At 36.4% G+C, this 19876-nt stretch overlaps 2 protein-coding genes across 2 annotated transcripts in view; one reads left to right on the top strand and one right to left on the bottom strand.

Annotated features, from left to right (window-relative positions):
* Positions 1–14990, top strand: TRMT61B (tRNA methyltransferase 61B). Its single transcript, XM_045809154.2, has 7 exons — positions 1–748; positions 5567–5669; positions 8338–8528; positions 12902–12993; positions 13452–13678; positions 14390–14467; positions 14551–14990. The coding sequence occupies exons 1-7, from the start codon at positions 35–37 to the stop codon at positions 14583–14585; spliced, it is 1440 nt and encodes a 479-aa protein (XP_045665110.1). The 5' UTR covers positions 1–34; the 3' UTR covers positions 14586–14990.
* The window catches only part of SPDYA (speedy/RINGO cell cycle regulator family member A), a 27763-nt gene continuing 22740 nt past the window's right edge, over positions 14854–19876 (bottom strand). Inside the window, exon 7 of the mRNA XM_045809155.2 lies at positions 14854–14942. Within this exon, the coding sequence (XP_045665111.1) occupies positions 14854–14942 (89 nt within the window). The remainder of the gene's footprint in view (positions 14943–19876) is intronic.

Genomic DNA, 19876 nt, shown 5'->3' on the forward strand with positions numbered 1-19876 from the left:
TCACTTGTGTGCGACGGCGCCTGCTCCGGACACCATGCTGTCAGCAAGGCGGCGAGGTCTGGTCCTCTTGCGGCTGCGGCGCCTCAGGAGGTGGCTAGGGCTAGGAACTTCTTCGTTCCTGCGGGGCCTTGGGCGAGAGCCCTTGGAGACAGCCCGGTCACTATGTTGCGAATCCTCGTCTAGAGACGCACGAGACGGAGAGGGACGGCGCGAAGCCTCACGGAGGAAAGCTCCCGGCACAGAGTCGCCTCCATCTCTCCCTCCGCGCGTCCGATGTACTGGGATCAGATGTCTTTCGTCACTGGAAGTCCTCAGACTGCCGACACCACAAGAGGAGTCACTCTCTCGAGAGCGCGAGGACACGAGCGGAGACCAGGGCCAGCCCGGTCCCGCCCACCAGGGATCTGGGGGTCCCTTGGTGCCCTCCTTGACCCAGTCGGTAACCGAGGTAGAAGAACTTCCTGGCTCCTCTTCCAGGCCAGCTTCCAGGGAGAGGCCCTTTCGCGTTGGGGAGCTGATCTTAGCTGAGACTAGGAAGAGAGAAACACAATTTAAAAAATTATTTAGGTTGAGTAACGCCGGACACTTAAATAGTAGCTGGGGGACAGTCCGGTTCAGCGAGATCGTGGGAAAGTTTCCTGGCCAGATACTGAGGAGTTCTTCTGGAAAGCAGCTCATGCTGAGGAGGCCGGCATTGGAAGATTATGTATTACTGATGAAAAGAGGGCCTACCATAACGTATCCTAAGGTAATACGGAGGGAGTTAGGTGCGTATTGGTTCCAGAAAGAACAGAACTACAGTCCTGATTCATGCACTTAAAGCACATCTCAGAACGGTTAAAGTTTTTATTGTTCTCAGACGTAACAAAAAACAATGGATGTGACTTTTACATATTTTATGATTGCGAATTTTAGGAGGAAACAGCCACCTTTTAATTTGGGAGTGTTGATTCTCTCATCTGTAAAGTGAAAAGAATATTGACCTACTATATAGAGTTATGTGAACTAATTAGGCACGTAATAAGTACTTATATTTGTTCCCCATAACCGTGAAGTTTGCAGGTTCAGGACTTGAGAATGTTCAACTCTTTCGGTACCATTATGGAAATATTTTAATCATCATTAAATTTATTTTTTAAAAAGGTTTTATTGATTTGACACAGAGAGAGAGAAAGAGACAGCGAGAGAGGGAACACAAGCAGGGGAAGTGGGAGAGGAAGAAGAAGCAGGCTCCGGGCTGAGCAGGGAGCTGGATATGGGGCTTGATCCCAGGACCTTGGGATCATGAGCTGAGCAGAAGGCAGATGCTTAACGACTGAGCCACCCAGGCATCCCAATCATCATTTTATTTAATAAAGCATGTTACTGGGGGTATGTTTTATCAATGATAGACATGTTACTGTGCTCTTCTCTTTAGGGAAAAAATAGAGTTTTGTATTAAAACAGCTGACAAACACTAAACATATATGAAATACTCTTTATAATAAATTAACTGCCTAGTTTTCTGTTACAACTTTATACTAATCATCCATTGCTAGTGGTTTATTTCAGTTCTTAATCATAGTCCCAGTCCTTGAGTAGAATGTTCCTTTGTAATAACTTCTCCTATCCCCAGATGAGGAGTCATTTGTCATTTATTCAGTAAATAATTGCCTATCTTCTATATTCAGGGCTTAATAGGGGAGGTATGGTGATGAGCCCCAGTCCCTGCTCTCAACCTAGACGTTACATCCTAGAGGCGGTGACAGAGAACACACAAGTAAATGAAAGGATAAGATAATTTCAAGTAGTGCTAAGTGCCACGAAGACAAATAGATTAACAATGACATGCTGGGTGACCTGGGGGAGGAGAATACTTTATGTCAGATGGTTAGAGAAGGTCTCAAAAGAGGTACGTTTGATAAGAAACCTAGTATAAGGAAAAGCCAGCCATGCAAAGATCTAGGAGCCCAGTGTTCTCACAGAGAGAAGAGTCGTGCAGAGATCCTATTACGGCTTCAGTGAGTTAGGTGAGGGAGAGAGTGGTATGAGATGTGGTTATTCCATGTGCATTGGGTACCATTGGAATGTTCTAAGTAAGAATCCAATTTATGTTTTAAGAGGCCTGCCAAGGGACTAAGAAAACCTTTTAGGAGGCTTTAGGCCAGTGGGGTATCATAAACTCTTGACGGAAACTTTGTCTTTTTCTCACTTTCTCTTTTTCCCCTTTTGACTGTTCCAATCTAGCTACAAGAAAAAGACTTGTAATTTCATCTTGCTTCCCCACATCTTTTTTCCTCTGCACTAGACAAAACTGAGAGTAGTTGTGTTTTATAAAGTTATAAAGATGAATCTTTAGTGCATTTTCTGCCTTTCCAGTTGTAACAGATAAAAGTCACAGTGCATACTAAGGAGGAATTTATTTATTTATTTATTTATTTATTTATTTATTTATTTATTTATTTAAAGATTTTATTTATTTATTTGAGAGAGAGGAAGCATGAGTGGGGAGGAGAGGGAGAAGCAGGCTCCCCGCTGAGCAGGGAGCCTGATGCGGGGTCTACCTGAGCTGAAGACAGATGAGGAGTCTCTGTCCTCCCAGCCAACCAACAGCCACCCAGGTGCCCCTCCATCCTAAGGAGGAATTTAAATACTGGATATGCTCATGTTCACTTCTCTTTTTATTTCCCAAGTGGTGGCTGCAGGAAATTCGACTTCAACCTTTACAACTTTGAAATGCTTTTTAAGAGAGTACCTCAATTGACTTGAAAGCTGGTCTCGGTGTTAGAATTACATAGTTTTGTCTAAATAGTAAAAGGTCTGTGGGAGTAATTTTATTTACTTTTCTTTGTGGGAATAATTTCAAATAAACTTCCTAACAGATACTTGCGAAATGTCAACATTTCACATTGGTCAGTATCAAGCACTTTTAGGTTTGGAGTAGAAAATATAAATGGAAGCACTCCCCAAATTTTATTTTTTATTTTTTCATATTTTAAAAGATTTTATTTATTTATTTTATTTGAGAGAGAGAGCACGCGTATGGGGAGGGCAGAGGGAAAGCGAGAGAATCTCATGCAGACTCTGTGCTGAGTGCGGAGCCTGACGTGAGGCTTGATTTCATGAACCTGAGATCATGACCTGGGCCAAAAACCAAGAGTCAGACACGTAACTGACGTCGTCACCCAGGTGCCCCCCAATCCCCAAATTTTTAATCTTTTCTGCTGATGTGCGTGATTGTAGCACTTACAGAAGAACAACTAGGGAGTGGAAGTTGTTGCAATGTAATGAACCCTGAAGTGCAGCCTACTTATTAAAACTTTAGGCCGAGGCTTAGATTCATATTACTGAATTAATCAGGAAAGAGACTGGAATTCATGTCGAGGAAAAAAAATGGAAGTTTGAAAGGGCTGTTGTTCCCTGAAGTTCTCAAATGTGCAGAAAACTCAATAGAATGATAGTTCGTAACTTTGGAGGACTCTCCCAATAGCTTTAAATCCCTTTTGGGAAGAGGCAGGGAAATGAAGAAATGCTAATGTCCCACCCAAGTTTTGAACTGAAATTGCTAGGATGTATATAGTGAAATCCAGCCTAGAAAACTCATCCCATGGAGCCCACGTAACCTGAATAGCAGCAAGTAAAAGCTCAAGTGCGTTCAAGTTTTTTATTTCATAGCAGCAGGGTTCTTTATCTTATGTGAACGATCCAAGAAAATAGAACCGCCTTCTGCAGGACATTCCACTGATAGGACTACCTAAGCTGCTCCCATTTCTGTGTGAAGTTGTACTCCCTCCCCACTCTACCCCCAGGTGCCTGGCATGTGGGAGAGGATATGTATGTCTGAAAGACTCAGCATTTGTGAATGAAACTTTTGGACTAATAGTCTTAAAAATTACGTGTCTATGTATCATTTGGTCCGAGCCTTAGCCCTGCGTTTCAGAAAATACATTTTGGCTTTTATTTATTTATTTATTTATTTATTTAATTTATTATTTTTTTGAAAGATTTTATTTATTTATTTGACAGAGATAGAGACAGCCAGCGAGAGAGGTAACACAAGCAGGGGGAGCGGGAGAGGAAGAAGCAGGCTCATAGCAGAGGAGTCTGATGTGGGGCTCGATCCCATAATGCCGGGATCATGCCCTGAGCCGAAGGCAGACGCTTAACCGCTGTGCCACCCAGGCGCCCCAACATTTTGGCTTTTAATTAGACAACTGTACCTGTTAAACATTTTCTTATGCAACCAAACCTATATTTAATATACAATTTTTTTGTGACTCCACAGGATCCTAGGAACCTCCTCTTCAAGAGTTTTCATAGCAGCTTTTCCCAAAGAAGGAAAAGCTAGTAAAAACTTACCAGATGTACTGCTTATATATTAGCAACTTCGAAAGGTTTGGATGGGGGAGTGTTGAAATAAATGCTAATGTTTAAAATTTTCTATGTAACATGTGGTATAGTGTAATGATCAACAGCGTGGTCTTTGTGAGTTCAACATCTGTTCTACTCCTGACTTGCCCACTTAATTCCTGGCTGTGTGACTTTGTAGAAATTACTTAACGTTTTTGATTTGTCTTTGTAATGGGGATGATGATACTTTTCTCATATTATTATCCCGATTAAATAAGATTATGAAAGCAATTTGCATACTTAAAGAAACCTGGCACATGGTAAAGTTTCAATAAATAGCCCTTATTACTATCATTCATGATATTCCCGTTAACAATTCTTCAATTATAGCGTTTGTGAAATAGGCCCTATCTACTACTGGTATCCTAATGCTAAATGAGAAGTTCATTTCATTTCATGCAGAGATTATGTAATAACTTCCTAACTGGTCTTACTGCCTCTAATTTTTCTCTTTTCTATATATCCTGCATTTCCCTGTCAGATTAATCTTCATAAAATGTCATTTATATTACCTTGGTGACATGCCCCAATTACTGACTAGGTCAAGTTCAAGTGCTTTAGCCTGGCATTCAGTTCTCTCCTTTTCTTCTTTTTGTTTTTTTTTTTTTAAGATTTTATTTATTTATTTGTCAGAGAGAGAGAGAGAGAGCGAGTGCACAAGCAGGGGGAGCGGCAGGCAGAGAGAGAAGCAGACTCCCTGCTGAGCAGGGAGCCCGAGCGGGACTTGATCCTAGGGCCCTGGGATTATGACCCAAGCCGAAGGCAGACGCTTAGCCGACTGAGCCACCCAGCGTCCCCGTTTCTCTTCTGAGATGAGCAAACTGTGTTTATTCTACCTCTGTTTTTTTTAATACTCTTTCTACTTCGTGATTGTTTCCTTAATTTCTCTGTGTCCTTAAGCTAGGGCCTTCTGCTGACATCTCTATTCTCTGAGCTCCTATTGCTACTTATTGTCTATAATTTTGGTATTATGCTGAAGTGCTGCTTTATTTGCTAATTGATTCTTGAATCTCTTATATCATCAAGTAAAATATCAACTGTTGGTAGGCCGGGCCAGATTTTAATACTCTTTTTTCACTCCCTTCTTTTCCAAGTCCAACATAGTGTTTGGTAAGAGTCTGTGCTTAGTACATAATTAATTGGTAACTGAGTCACCCGTACTATGTTTCAATCATAGGATATGAGTATGATACTGTTGATGATGGATATCCACCCAGGTGATACTATTTTGGAAGCTGGCTCAGGCTCTGGTGGAATGAGCTTATTTTTATCCAAAGCAGGTAAGAGATTGGGAGAAATGAGCTGAATTTAGATGGGCAAAGAAAACATTCAATCTTTCATAATAACAGAAAGTTAAGTGGATAAAGATGTCTTAGAAAATATTCACATAACTTTGTGATGGATAGTGTTCTCCTTGAAACCAAATACAAGCAATTATTTTTCATTCCGCCTTGTATGTTTATTCTAGTCATTCTCTTTCTAACCCTCTCTCCATTTTCTGTGCTTTCGCTTATGCCCTCTGTGTGTTTTAAGGCTCCTTTTTTTTTTTTTAACTAAGCTTTTTATTGGGACATAACATAGCTATAGTGCACAGATCATAAGTTTGTAGACCTCAAAGAATTTTTAATATAGTGACCATACTCCAGTAGTTATCTCCCCGATCAAGACAGGGAGTGTTGCTGTGTCACAGAAACTTCCTCCTGTTTCCTCCTAGTCATAACCGATTCTCCCTAAAGGTAACCACTATTCTGCCTTTTATCATCATTGATTAGTTTTGCCTGTTTTGAACCTTGTATAAAAGGAATCATACAGTATGTACTCTTTTGAATGTGGCTCCTTTCAACATTCTGTATGTGAGAGTCAGCCATTACATGTAGCAGTTCTTTCATTTTATTGGCTGTATAGTTAGTCCACTTTATAAACAGATCACAGCTTATTCTGTCGATAGGCATTTGAGTTAAATATTATGAATAGTGCTGCTTTGAACATTTTGTATTTGTCTTTTGGTTCATATGTGTACATGTTTTTTGTTAATAACAATTCCAGATGAATATTCAATATGAGAGAATATAGAATGTAGAGGGTGGTCAGCTGCAAAGTCTCTAAAAATTGTCAGTTGGTAAAAATATTGCTTAAGGGTAGCACCTGATAAAAAATCAAGAGGTATACAGTAAACATAAATATCTGTTCATGTTCCCATCACTTGATTTCTAGTTACTGTTACATTAATTGATTATTGGTTGTGTTGACTGTTTAATTCCTCTGAATGTCAGGGTTGTTTTGCCTGCTCTGGCTGCCTGTGCAGTTGTCCTTCGTCAGTTAATGATAGACTGCTGAACGTAACTGTACTCTCTTTGTATAGATTTTTTTTTTTAATCATTCATGTTCTTTATTAGTGCATTCTTTTTTAAATAATAAACTTTCTTGGCGCTGTTGTATGTGGGTAGATTTTATAAAGAATACAGATAGAAATATACTGAATTAAACTTAAACCTTTTATTCTTTCATCTAATGCCATCACATACAAACATAATCCAGTTTATGCTAGGTCAGGAAGTTCATTCTGGCCTCCTCAAATCTTTTTTTGATTCTTCTCTGTACATAGTTAAAGGCAGTCATTTCTTCACAATCAGTAACTGAATCCTAAATGCATTTGACAGAGTGAATTAATAAAAATTTGTGAGAGAGGAGGAGTGCCCACATTTCTAGTATCTGTAGTATCAGAGGAGTGTCATGGCATGAATAATCCCAAACTATGAGTGATCGAGAAATTATTGCTATTTACCTTTGTGATGGATTTTTTCCCCATAATTTTCTTTTCCAATTGTTTAACATATGCTATTGTTAATATTAAATTCTGTCCCTTGAGAACATGATGAATTGCAGCTGGAGTTACATTTCAAAAGACATCCTAGAATGTACTGTATGGTGACTAACATAATAAAAAAATATTATTAAAAAAAAAGAAAGAAAAAACAAAAACAAAAGACATCCTAGAATCTAAACTTTTCGTTAGTACACTATAGACTTGTTGATCTAGGACAACTTCCACATGATATCAAATCACCTCAAATAGAGGTGGCTGGAAAATTAATTGCCTTTAATTAAAATACAAATAGTCTTCTGCAGAAACTGCACTATTACTATGCTAAACAGTTTAAAAGTTCTTCAGACACACACAAAAATACAAATATCTTTTAAATATATGAAATGCCTAGCTTCATCCATAACAAAAAAATGTAAATTACAACTACAATGATAAACTATATTCAGTTTTAAGATTGACACAGATAAAAAGTTTGAAAACTCTTTGTTGGAGAAAGTATGGAGAAATAGGCACTCTACTACATTGTTGGTAGAGTGTAAATTCGTATTATTTTTTTGGAGGATAATTTGGTAATTTTCAAAATAAAAAATTCATATAACTCTTGAGCTAGTAATTTCATTTTGAGGACTTTGTCTTTTCATGGATACAAAGGTTTAGGCAACAATTTTCATTGCAATTATTGCTTGTTATAGCGTAAGACTAGAAACAAGCTAAATGTTCATCGGTAGGTGACCAGTTAAATAAACTATGGCGTAGCCATGCAATGGAACATAATTGCTCTTAAAAGGAGTGTAGTAGATTATTAATCACTGAAATAACATTGGTAAGTGGAGAGAAAGTATAGGACAGTATATATAGTACATGTATATTTTAATGTGTGTTAAAAACAGGGAAAGACACTTGGCACCAGCTATCTTGTGAAGGATAAATAACTGGTAATATGGTTGCCTCTGGAGAGGAAAATTGATTAAGGATCTCGGGTGGGATAGAGAGTTTTCTAACCCTGAACTATTTGAATTATTTTTTCACATCGATGCAATACCTTTGCAGAATAATTTTTTACATTCTTTTATGAAATGATACAATACAATGAAATATCATAAATTCTTTTTTTAATTAAGTTGGATCACAAGGACGAGTCATAAGTTTTGAAATACGAAAAGACCACCATGAATTGGCTAAGAAGAATTACAAAAACTGGTGTGATTCATGGAAAATGAGTCATGTAGAAGAGTGGCCAGACAATGTGAATTTTATTCATAAGGATATTTCAGGAGCAACTGAAGACATAAAAACTTTAACATTTGATGCGGTAAGTTTTCTCAAGTGGGTCCTATGATGTCATCTAATACTACTACATAGAAAACAAGGATCACGCTTCTTTTGTATGGAAAAGGCTCTTCCTTCATTATTTGCCACATTTCTATTTGGAGGAGGAGGAGGTGAATTCTCCTTTAATACTATGGCAGGATTTGGAGCACAGAGACATCCTGAATCAGGTGCCACATCTGTTAATAAGTGTGGGGTAACGGCAGATAGTAAGGGGAGTAGTTGAGCATCATGAACCTCAGCATTGCTGGGATAAAGGAAGAATAATTGAGGTGCCGCTTTGGGAGCATATTGATCCTAGTGCCTGACCTCATGTTGTGAGATTCGGGGGAATAAATAGCCCTCATTTGTTGGGGGAACAGGCAAGAGGCATCTTTAGACAGTTAATATGAGGATGTAGATGAGCATGCATTAAAGATACTGAGGTTGGAGGCATTTATGATGAGCGTAGCTCCAGAAAGTGGAGTGGATGGATTTGTGAGGAGGGGGAACAGTGAGAGGTTGAGTAGGGAGAAGAAACAGAGTAGTATGAAGATAAAAGGATCGGTGATGAGGGGATGTTTTAGGCTGTGACCAGTGATGGTAGAGATGTGGGAGGTGTTAGTTGGCTTCGGAGTTTCAGAACTCTAGTGTAAGTTGCCTTATCCTTGATGATTCCGTTATCATTTCATAGCTTGGCACTGTAGACTGAGGTCTAGGTCATCTTTGCTTTTTTTAATTGGCTGCTGGAAAGTTGGATTACTTCAGGACATTTATGAGGGAAACTAGTTGAAAAATGAAGTTCAAAGAGATTTTTTATCAGGACTTGTTCCTATCTCTAATGTTAATGAAGTCTGTAGTTTTGGTGACTCAGATTCCTGGACACAAAGACCACAGTTCTTTTTCCTCGTTGGGCTTGTATATTACAGCTCAGCAAGGGACAGAAAAAAGGAATTTCTCTCCATAGGCCATCCATAAGAATATTACAGATACCTGGAAGGTTAATTGGTCATCAGAAGTTTGCTTGATAATCATGAAACACAACAGAGGATTTTAATGATATTGTTGAAGCTTTGTAAAAACCTGTTGAACCATCGCTGATCTAAAAGAAAGAATATTCCTTACTAGATTTATTCAATGGACTCTCTCGAGTATTAGTGCCAGATAATTGCCAGTATGAGAAAATACAGGAGGAGGAGCCATACTCCTCCCACCCAAAATGATGGTAAATTGAACAAATAAGGTGTTAAACCATAAAGACAGAGAACAAAAGAAGAAAAAATGGCTAATAAAATATTTTTAACAAATTTTAAAAAGCCTAACGATCAGAAGATGAACGGACACAAGGGAATACTAAAAATAGTATTATTTAACATAGTGAAATAAATGTACTATATCTACATCAGTAAATCTCAAAGACAAGGTGCTTAGTGAAAAAAACCATTATAAAAAGAATATGTATGGAATGGCCACACATGTAAAATTTAAAACTACGCAAAACAGTACCATGTACTGTTTATAGCTATATACATATGTCATAAAAGTATAAATTATTTGGGAACATTACCAACTTCAGGACAGCGATTACCTGAGGAGAGAAAGGGAGAGGGGAAGAGGGAACTAAGTTTTGGCATCCATTCAGCCTGGTTCACTCTTGGGCTCCCATAATAGCCAAGATGATCTTGGGATAAGTTATTTAATTTTTCTGTGCCTCAATCCCCTCACATATTAAACAGGAATGATAATAATGGTTCATATTTCATAGAGTTGTTGAGGATTAAATAAGATACTTCATATAAAGTGCATAGAACAGTACCTGGTGTATAGTAAGCATCAAAGAACTGTTAGCTGTGATTTTCATCATTATTTCTTTCCTTTTCTCTACCTGTTTAAATTCTATTTTCCTCTCAAAGTTTAGATCAAAGGTCATCTCTTTCATGGAATGTCCTCATCTAACTGGGGGATTATCACATTTTCTGAATTACTGAACCACTGTTTCTTGATTCAACAAACATTTATTAAAGACCTGCTGTGTGCCATGTCCTATGCTAAGACAAAAGTGAATTTATACATTTAAAGGAGCTTTCAGTCTAGAAGGTAGACATATAAACAATTACTGGAAAGACTCAAAAGCATGGAACACCATGGCTGTAGAAATTGGGTATCATGAGATGAAGCTGCAAATGCAGTCTTATGGGGCTAAATAATGAAGAACACTTGTATATATATATATTAAGCTAGGCCATGGAGACATTGTCTTACAGATAATGGGACTACTGATGAATTCCTAAGTGGGGGAGCAGAATGTCCAGATTCCTATTTTAAAGAAACTTGTTTTGTTGTTTTTTTTTTTAATTCCGGTATAGTTAACATACAGCAATTCATTTCAGGTGTACAATATTCAGCAATTCCATATATTACTCAGTACTCATTAAAATAAGTATACTCTTCCATTTTAGAGTAATTCTGGTCAAAGAATAAGGCTGCGAGTCTATGTAGAGAGCTGTTGTAATGTTACAAGATACAGTGAGGTCCTGATCTAAGGCGTGAGCAGCATGAATTTGAGAAATACTTAATAGGTAGGTTTTGGGGGCTGGGTAATTTTAATCCAAAGAGAAACAACAAAACCCCACAGATTCTCAAAAGAGAATTCAAGGTAAAGAAAATGATGACTCCCAACAAGTTTCTGGTTTGAGTGACTGGATGAATGGAAATGTTAATTGAAAATAGAATATTTAAGAGGATTGGCAGGTTTCTTGGTTATCTGATTTTTTGTCCTTTTCAATAACATAGACAAACTACACAGCCTAAGAAGCCCATTTATGTTTATCATGTTGACCCTTTGCTTCAGTCATTGAGATCTTTCCCTGAAATCTAATAGGCATTTTAAACTCCTGTCCAAACCTGAATTCTTGATTATTTCTGCCAAGCCTGCCCCTCCCATAGTCTTCACCATTTTCCTCATTAGAAAATGACATCTCCGTTCTTTTAGTGGCTTAGGCTAAAAACACTGGATTCATCCTGACTCGTCTTTCCCTTGTATCCTACAACCAATCCTAATTCTAATTGGCTCTATCTTTTCAAAATATATACCACTTACTATTACATCCAGTGCTGTTTACTATTACAAGTCACCATCATCCTTCCTTGCCTTCTCCCAGCCTTTTCTATGTGTAGATTTAAAAAATAAGTCAGAATGTACTTATGCCACTGAATTGTACACTCACAATTCATCTCTTACCATTTTCCCCCTTTTGTTTCCACTGCAGCGACAGTGGCCTTCTCAGAATCCCCAAGTATCCTACAGCCTCAGAGTATTTGTATTTGCTGTTCTGTCCATCTGGAGCACACTTCCCCCCTAAATTTCCACAGGGTAAGCTTAATCACTTTCTTCAGGTCTCTTCACTGACTAGCCTATGTATGAAATAGCACTCTCTTTCCAATACTCTCTATCCCTCAGATTCTGCTTTATAATTCTATAGTTCTTCATGTCACTTATTTTCCTCTGACTTACATATTTATTGGATTTTTAATGTATGTCCCTGTATTAGAATATATGTTCCCTTGAAACAAAATAGAATATAAGCTCCTGTTATATCCTTACTACTTAGCAAAATGCTTGGTACACGGAAGGTGCTCAATAAATATTTGGTGAATGAATTAATAATGAATGATGGCCCATTAATACTATTTTAAAAAACACATAAATAATGGAATAATTTCTAATTTAGTTAATATGTTGATGTGCCATCTACTCTTAGCTTTCCAGAGTTATCCATCAATAAAAGCCCCTTTATTTTCTATTTTGACCATATTTATTTTTGTTTTAAATGAATTTGTTTTTTAAATTTCATTTACTCATTGTATTCATTTGACATCTTTTATGAGTACAGCCCTGTATTCTGCAATCGGACGAAGAATAAAGAACTAAGGGTCAGGATTCTTGCATTTTAGGATATCTAAAATTAATACTCATAACTTTCCTTTTAAACATAAAAATAATATTTGAGATAATGTGAATTTCTGTGGCCAAAGGCTGAACTAAAGCATTAAAACTTTATATATATACATGTGTGCATTTGTATATATATGTGTATATGAGATACAGCTGAAGAAAGATTCCTATATTATTGATATTGCCAATTGCAAGACACACCATTATGATTTTCATGTAGTCAAGTACTGTGACACATTGTATAATAATAAATATGCCTTTTTGAGTGTAGCAAAATGACAGCTGATAGTACTAGAGTTTAAAAAAATGAAAACTTCAACTGGGTAATTGCTTTCTAAAAGCATATCATTTTACCACGGTAAGAAAGAAGACCTGTGCTTTGTTTCAACAAAACTCAGTCTGATTTACTTTCTCCCTGACAGGTAGCTTTGGACATGTTGAATCCTCAAGTTGCTTTGCCTGTTTTATACCCAAATCTTAAACAGGGTGGTGTGTGTGCTGTATATCTAGCGAAGTAAGTAATGTGGCTGTTCTTCTCGGTAATGTGATTTTAAACAAACCTTTGTTTTGTCTCAAGTAGTTGACTACAATATTCATCTTGTAACCGAATTAGGTATACATGTCATCTTGTAAAACTGTTATGGAACGGTGTATGTCCCAATTAATTTATGTTGCTGTTTAAATCACCCTTTACCTGAATGGCAAAATAAGATGCATATTTCTTACAATCTTCTGAAAAGTTTTAAAAATGTAATGTGAACAATAATGTTAAATCATAGTCTCTGTATTTTTTTGCTTAGTATTCTATGAAATTGCATGTTATGTGCTCTAACTTTCATGTTTGTATTTTCCCCCTTGGTTTAACTATAGCATTTAAATTTGGGTTAAAAGGTATAGTGAACTTAAAATAAGTATCAAGTTATTATTGTAATAGAAATTTAAAGTACTTTTTTTTTTTCACTTTTCTAAAAGCATCACACAGGTTATTGAACTTTTAGATGGAATTCGCATCTGTGAACTCGCTCTCTCATGTGAAAAGATAAGTGAAGTCATTGTCAGAGATTGGTTGGTTTGCCTTGCAAAACAGAAAAATGGAACTTTAGCTCAAAAAATAGAACCTAAAATCAACACAGATTTACAATTACATTCTCAAAAGAAAATTAGAATTGAAGCTGAGATGTTTCAAGAGGATGACTGTGGTGAGCTTCAATTTTATTTCATACATGTTTGTAATTATAAATGGAGAATAGGTTCCTGAGTGTATTAACCAATGGTTATAAAACTGTTTCTCGGGGATTTGTTCTTTTTCCCTAGAGAAATTGAAATGTGGTATTTATTCTGTTAAATTAAAATCTCTAAGGGACAGAATAATAACTTTTCTTGCCTTTTATGTAAAACTCTGATACCTTTGAAGAATTGAGCTGCTTATAATATTCATATTTTTGTATCAAGGAGGTTGGCTTATGAAATACTTTAAATATATTAAAGGATTTTTTAATTTAGGTCAGTGATTATTACTGAAGGGAAAGAATTTAATAGGACCTGATATGCAAATAGCTAATATTCCAAAAAGCAACTTCCAGGAAGCTACTGGAATTGCTCAAAGAACTAAATTTAGGTCCTTGTTGTATGTATACATCATTTAAGCCATGAACAAGTTTTCAGATATCCATTGATTGATGATATATAGGCTTATCCATTTGGTTATAAAACCATATATAAGTTTATCATTTCATCCTTGACAAATCGTTTCTGTAACGTAACTAGAGAGTAGCTCCAAAACAAATGCTGAAAAAAAAAATGTCTGAGAGAAAAAACTTAAAGGGGCAGTAATTTGTATTTTAACAGTTTTATGAACAAATTATAAAATATTTTATATAGCTTGTAATATATATTTTGTTCTACAACAGAAGAATCACATTCTGATTTCCCATATGGATCATTTCCCTATATTGCTAGACCTATACACTGGCAAACTGGCCATACAGGTGAGTGATGTTTTCAGGCCATATTAAATGGTGCTTTCTTCTAATTTTTCTAATGAACTTACTTTTTTCTCTTCTTCAATTAGCTTTCCTTGTCAAGCTGAGGAAGTTTAAACCATAACATAACTGAGTACCTCAGATGACAGCAATTGATTTGAAGATGGAAAAGTATCAAAATAGAACTTTATATTGTGAATCACTACTTTCATAGATTGGAGTTGTTAGCTATTACTATGATTTGTATAACTTTTACATATAATTTTGAAAAATAATAAAAGCTAAAGGAAGATGTATAACATTTCAAAACTGTTTAAATGTCCCATTTTGATACTTGTAGTTAGTTTGACATTTTGTAGTTAATGCTTCCAAGTTGGTTTAGTTGAGCCATCTCATTCTTCACTTCCTGTAAACCACTCCATAGATTTGTCTTTCTTCATAAAATTAGTTTTCTTTTCTTTCTTTGATTGATGGTCATTGGCTACCAAAATAAAATATGCATTTTAAGATAAATTTTATGTATCTGTGTATTTTAAGTACATATTTTAATGGCTTGTATCTATCTTAAAAAGTAAAGAAATCTGGGTTATAGTAAATAATAGGAAGAAAACTGATAAATGATATAACCATCTTAAAAATTATAACAAAAGATGTATTAATTCTTGAATCTCTTTTATCCTTCTCAGAATAATTTTATCTCATTTGAAAGAACATCAGAATTAATTAGGGGTTTATTATTCATAGGCATCAGTTATTTAGCATTTACCAGGTGTGCTACATTGTTTTAAGAACTTTATAAAGTTTTTTCATTTAATATATGTAGCTCATCTTTAAGGTTAGCCATATTTTACAGATAAAAACTTAGAGTGGTTAGGTTATTGATTAAATATAGATGTTTTATAGGTTTTAAAGGGTAGTGCCTGGGAGGCTCAATGCTGCTGTTCCTGGGTTTACCCCTTAGGCTGGAGCTATCTAAAATAACATATGTATTCTAAATAACAGCTTACATATTTTTCATTATGTGGGCAATTTTAACATAAAATCTCTGCCTTTTTAGACTAGTTTAAAAAAAAGTCTAGACATTAATCACACAAATATAAAACTAAAATTGTTATAAATGCTCCAAAGAAGTACAGAGTCACTGTAATAGGGATTTTGCTCTGGTTAAGTAATTACCTGTGCAAGTGACAGACAATTGAACTGAGACCTGAATGGGAAGTACAAGTTAATTGTAGCAGGGAAAATGAGAACACAAAGGCCAGTGATGCTGCGGTTGAGTGAAAGAGACTGCAAAAATAGGTAGGGGTCGGGCCATGCAGGATCTTGTAGACCTCTTAAGGAGTTTGTCCATGCTAAGAAAAATAAGGTCTCACTGGAGAATTTAATGAAATGAAGGGTAACATGTCAGATCTGTATTTTGAAAAAAGAATCATTCTGGTTGCATTTCAGGAACTGACTAAATCTTAAACAGAGTAGTGTTCTGGTGTCATATTTCTTAATGGTAACTATCTGAACACTCATACAGTAATAATGGCTTTATAGTTTTTATAACATTGCCAGATATCTAGAAGCTCTGAAGTACATTTTCAGTTCTATCAAGAAATACTTCCCTTTCAAGGTGCCTGGGTGGCTCAGTTGGTTAAGTGTCTGCCTTTGGCTTAGGTCATGATCAAGCCCTGCATGGGGCTCCCTGCTCAGTGGGGAGCTCCCTTCTCTCATGCTCCCCCTGCTTGTGCTCTCTCTCTCACTGTGTGTCAAAAACAAACAAACAAACAAACAAAAAACTTCCCTTTCGTCTGCCCTTCTATTTAACCAGTATTAAAATTCTGTCCTTCATGTATTGTTTTGAATGGAAGCTCTAACTACTCCTTGGAGAAGGGGCTGGCTTAAGAGCAAAGAAAAGTTATACCTTCTACTCCTATTTCTTTTCTTTCTTTCTTTCTTTTTTTTTAAGTAGGCTCTGTGCTGGGCATGGGGCCCAATGTGAAGCCTGAACTCATGACCCTGAGATCAAGACCTGTGTGGAGATCAAGTCAGACACTTAACTGACTGAGCCACCCAGGTGCCCCACTGTACTCCGATTTCATGTAGAATCATTCGTTTCTGTTCAGCACACTGTGCTCAGTAGATGCTGAATTGAACAAGACTTCTTTAACAGCGTCCATTCTACTATTAAGCTGAATTGAAAACCAAACTACATAAGCAAATAAGCATTTATGTATATGGTTAAAGTTCCACTTAAGCCCTTTCTCCATGTCTCCACTAGAATATTAAGCATGTTTAAATCTTGCTTATGGGACAGACGTGGTCTTCTAAAGTTAGCTTTCTAAATTCACATCTGGCTCCCATCTACCATACTGTAAACTCTTCCAGATTTGTGACTGACTCAATTGTCTTCCTAGTACCTTCCAGAGGTCCTACCTTTTCCACCAAGTAAATGGTCAGTAAAAGTGTGCTGGTGGCTATAAGCCTATACTTGATCATGTATTATCTGTTGACTTGGTTCTAGGGAGAAATTTAGGCACATAGCTCATGGACTGTGGTAGAATTGGAGTTTGAACTCTACTTCAGAGGTAGTAGGGACTCCTAAAGGCTCTACGGTCATGTAAAAGGAGGTATTTTTAAAAAGTTAGTCTGTAAGCAGTGTCTATGAGTATTTTAAAGGAAGGAAAAAACAAGTGAATTAGAAATTTCACAGTAACACATAGTATACGTTATGAGTTGATTGATAATAATATACAACTATGAGGTGAGGAAAAGGGGCAGATGTAAAACATATTGTGAATAACCAGATGAGCTGGTGATTCGTTGGATATAGAGAGAATGAAGCTATATATTTTCAAAGTTTTATCTGCTAGTCAGAAGCCCTTTCCCTTCCTTTGTTGGGCAAAACAGGACTTAGTCAATGCTCAGCTCATATATTACTTCCTCTGAAAAGTCTGCCAACAAGTCTCTCACCCTACAAAATTAATTCTGGGATCTCTGTGTTCCTAAATGTTGATCATATAATTAGCATTGCCCTATTACATCATTAATTTATAAGTCCTCATTATGCCTTCATTAAGTATTAGGATTTTAAACCTGCATGACTAGAACAGTTGTAGTGACTGAAATAAATAAGTTCAGAAAAGGATTTTATTTTATTTTTTGAGGAAAAATTATTTGGTTTTAGATTATGTAACAGTTGCAGTGTCCCATGCCTGCCTGTGTGATCCAGGAATAAGATTTGGTATATTGCTTTTTTCCTTTGGCTTCACTCTAAAATCTGAGGCATCCTCTGCAGATTAATTTAGGTGTCATAAGGCTTAAAACAGCATAAGGTAAAGAGAAACAGTGTCATTTAGTATAAAAATAGGCTCTATATTTGGATAGAACTGGGTCCCATCTTGCTGTTTTTGTTGTTGCTTTGTTTTACCTTGCAACTGGGACTTCTGAGTTTGTTTCTTTGTCACTAAAATGTGTGTCATGATCCCACTTAAAGATTTCTTGAGGGGGGTGGTCAATGTTAAATGAGACTACCTTTATAATATGCCTGGTGATTGTGAGGTATATAAATTTGTAAGGAATGCCTCATTTATCTACCAACCTTGTCAAAATGACAATTATTTTGTTCCTAATAAATGTCATAAGGATGTTTATGTAAAACTTGTTTTTTGAACATGTTCTGAGAAGTTTTTAAAGGTAGAAAAAAGTTTTTACCTGAAAAGCAAGAAGTTGCTTGCTTGTGTCTGAGGACAGAAGCATTCATTGATAAGAATTTACTGCTATATTTTAGCACAAAAGCCTGGAGTAGAGCATCAGCTCTTTGGGTCTCTTGTAGAATGAATTGCTGAATTGAGTTTTCTGCAACCATAAACCATTAGATGATTCCAACCACCTTATGTGGACTGAAGGAAGAAAATTTTGCTATCAGAGGTCACTACTGGGAATCAGCAGCTGCTAAGGCAGTAAGAGACTGACCACTGCTCCTGGTAACATTGTGTTACCCTTAAATGCCCCACACCCCCAATAAGCTCACTTCCAATTAAGCCTACTGAGGGAAAATGAATGTATATGTTTACTGGTCAAGTGTATGTGTGATTAGTTATTTTTGTGTATTTTGTCTACTCACTGTCATCCTGAAACAAAAGGTTTTACATTAACTTTTATACTCTGAACAAAGAGGATTGTTCCTTCCTGTACAGGATCTGTATATATCCTAAACCAGGGATGGGATGAAGTCAAGTGCTCCACTTCTCATCCACAATCCTTCAAAGTCATGCTCTTTTTTCAAAGCAAACTGACTGGCAGAGCCCCTTCCTCCCTGGGTGCACTGTGATTTCCTGTTGAGATATCAAAGCCTAAAATACAGTGTTACTACTCTTAATATCTACAGGTGCCAATCTGAGTAAACCATAACTACTTGTGTTCTGCTTTCTATAAATATCTGTTCAAATTGTGGCTAGAATTTTCTCCTAATTCACTCCATACAATCTTTCATCAGGAACTTGGTTCTTAATACTTTCACCACCTCCTCAGTCTTTAGTAGTCTACTAAAAGACTTCCGTGGCCTCGTATTTTCACCAAAAGTAGGATTTCATCAAAGGGGGCAGTAGAGCATAATAGTTAGGAATTCAGGCTGTAGTCTAGAGTCAGACAGACCTGGGTTCAAATGTCGCTCCACCACTTTGGGCAAATGATTTAACCTCTCTAAGCCTCAGTCTCCTTATCTGCAAAGTAGAGATAATAGTATTTATCATAGGGCTGGCTGTGAACATTAGGTGAGATTATCAATGTAAAATGTTTAACACATTGCCTGGAACACTTTAAACATCTAGTAAATCTTACTATTACAAGAATCAAAGAGTGCAGATAAAAGTTGCTGGGATAGAGGGGAAGGATGTTAAAAGGCAATTTTTATTTTATAATTTAGCCTATGGTAGATCCTACTTACCTTCAGATACAAGTGAACCAATAAAAATTATGCTTGGAGATGGTGCAAGTGAAGAGACTAGACTATCAGTCAAATTTGTTTAGTGATTACTAAGGCCAGGGAATGGAACAATAGCTGAGATGTGATTTCTACCTTGAAGAGTCTTAAGAGTTTAGTTTCTCGTTTAATAAAACTTCAGTAGCTACTGTTAATCTCATAAGGGTAGAGCAAAAATAAATATATGATATTCTGAAATAATGCAGGTCTCATTATAGAATTTAGGAAGAACCATAAGAAATCTGTCAGTCCTATATCTTACATGGGTGAAAATCTGAGAGAAAGGCTTTATAAGAAGTAAAAAGGATTATTGCTAGTAGAATATTACTGAGAACTGAGAAGTGTCAGAAATACTCTAACTTTATAAATATAATTTGAATGAAAATTATGGTGTGGTTGGCTAAAAGTATTTCCAGTTCATATGATTATTTTCTAATTAAGGTACC

This window comes from Ursus americanus, chromosome 7, assembly GCF_024610735.1.
Source record: "Ursus americanus isolate L20-20 chromosome 7, mUrsAme1.1.p, whole genome shotgun sequence".
In the NCBI taxonomy this organism is placed as follows: domain Eukaryota; kingdom Metazoa; phylum Chordata; class Mammalia; order Carnivora; family Ursidae; genus Ursus; species Ursus americanus.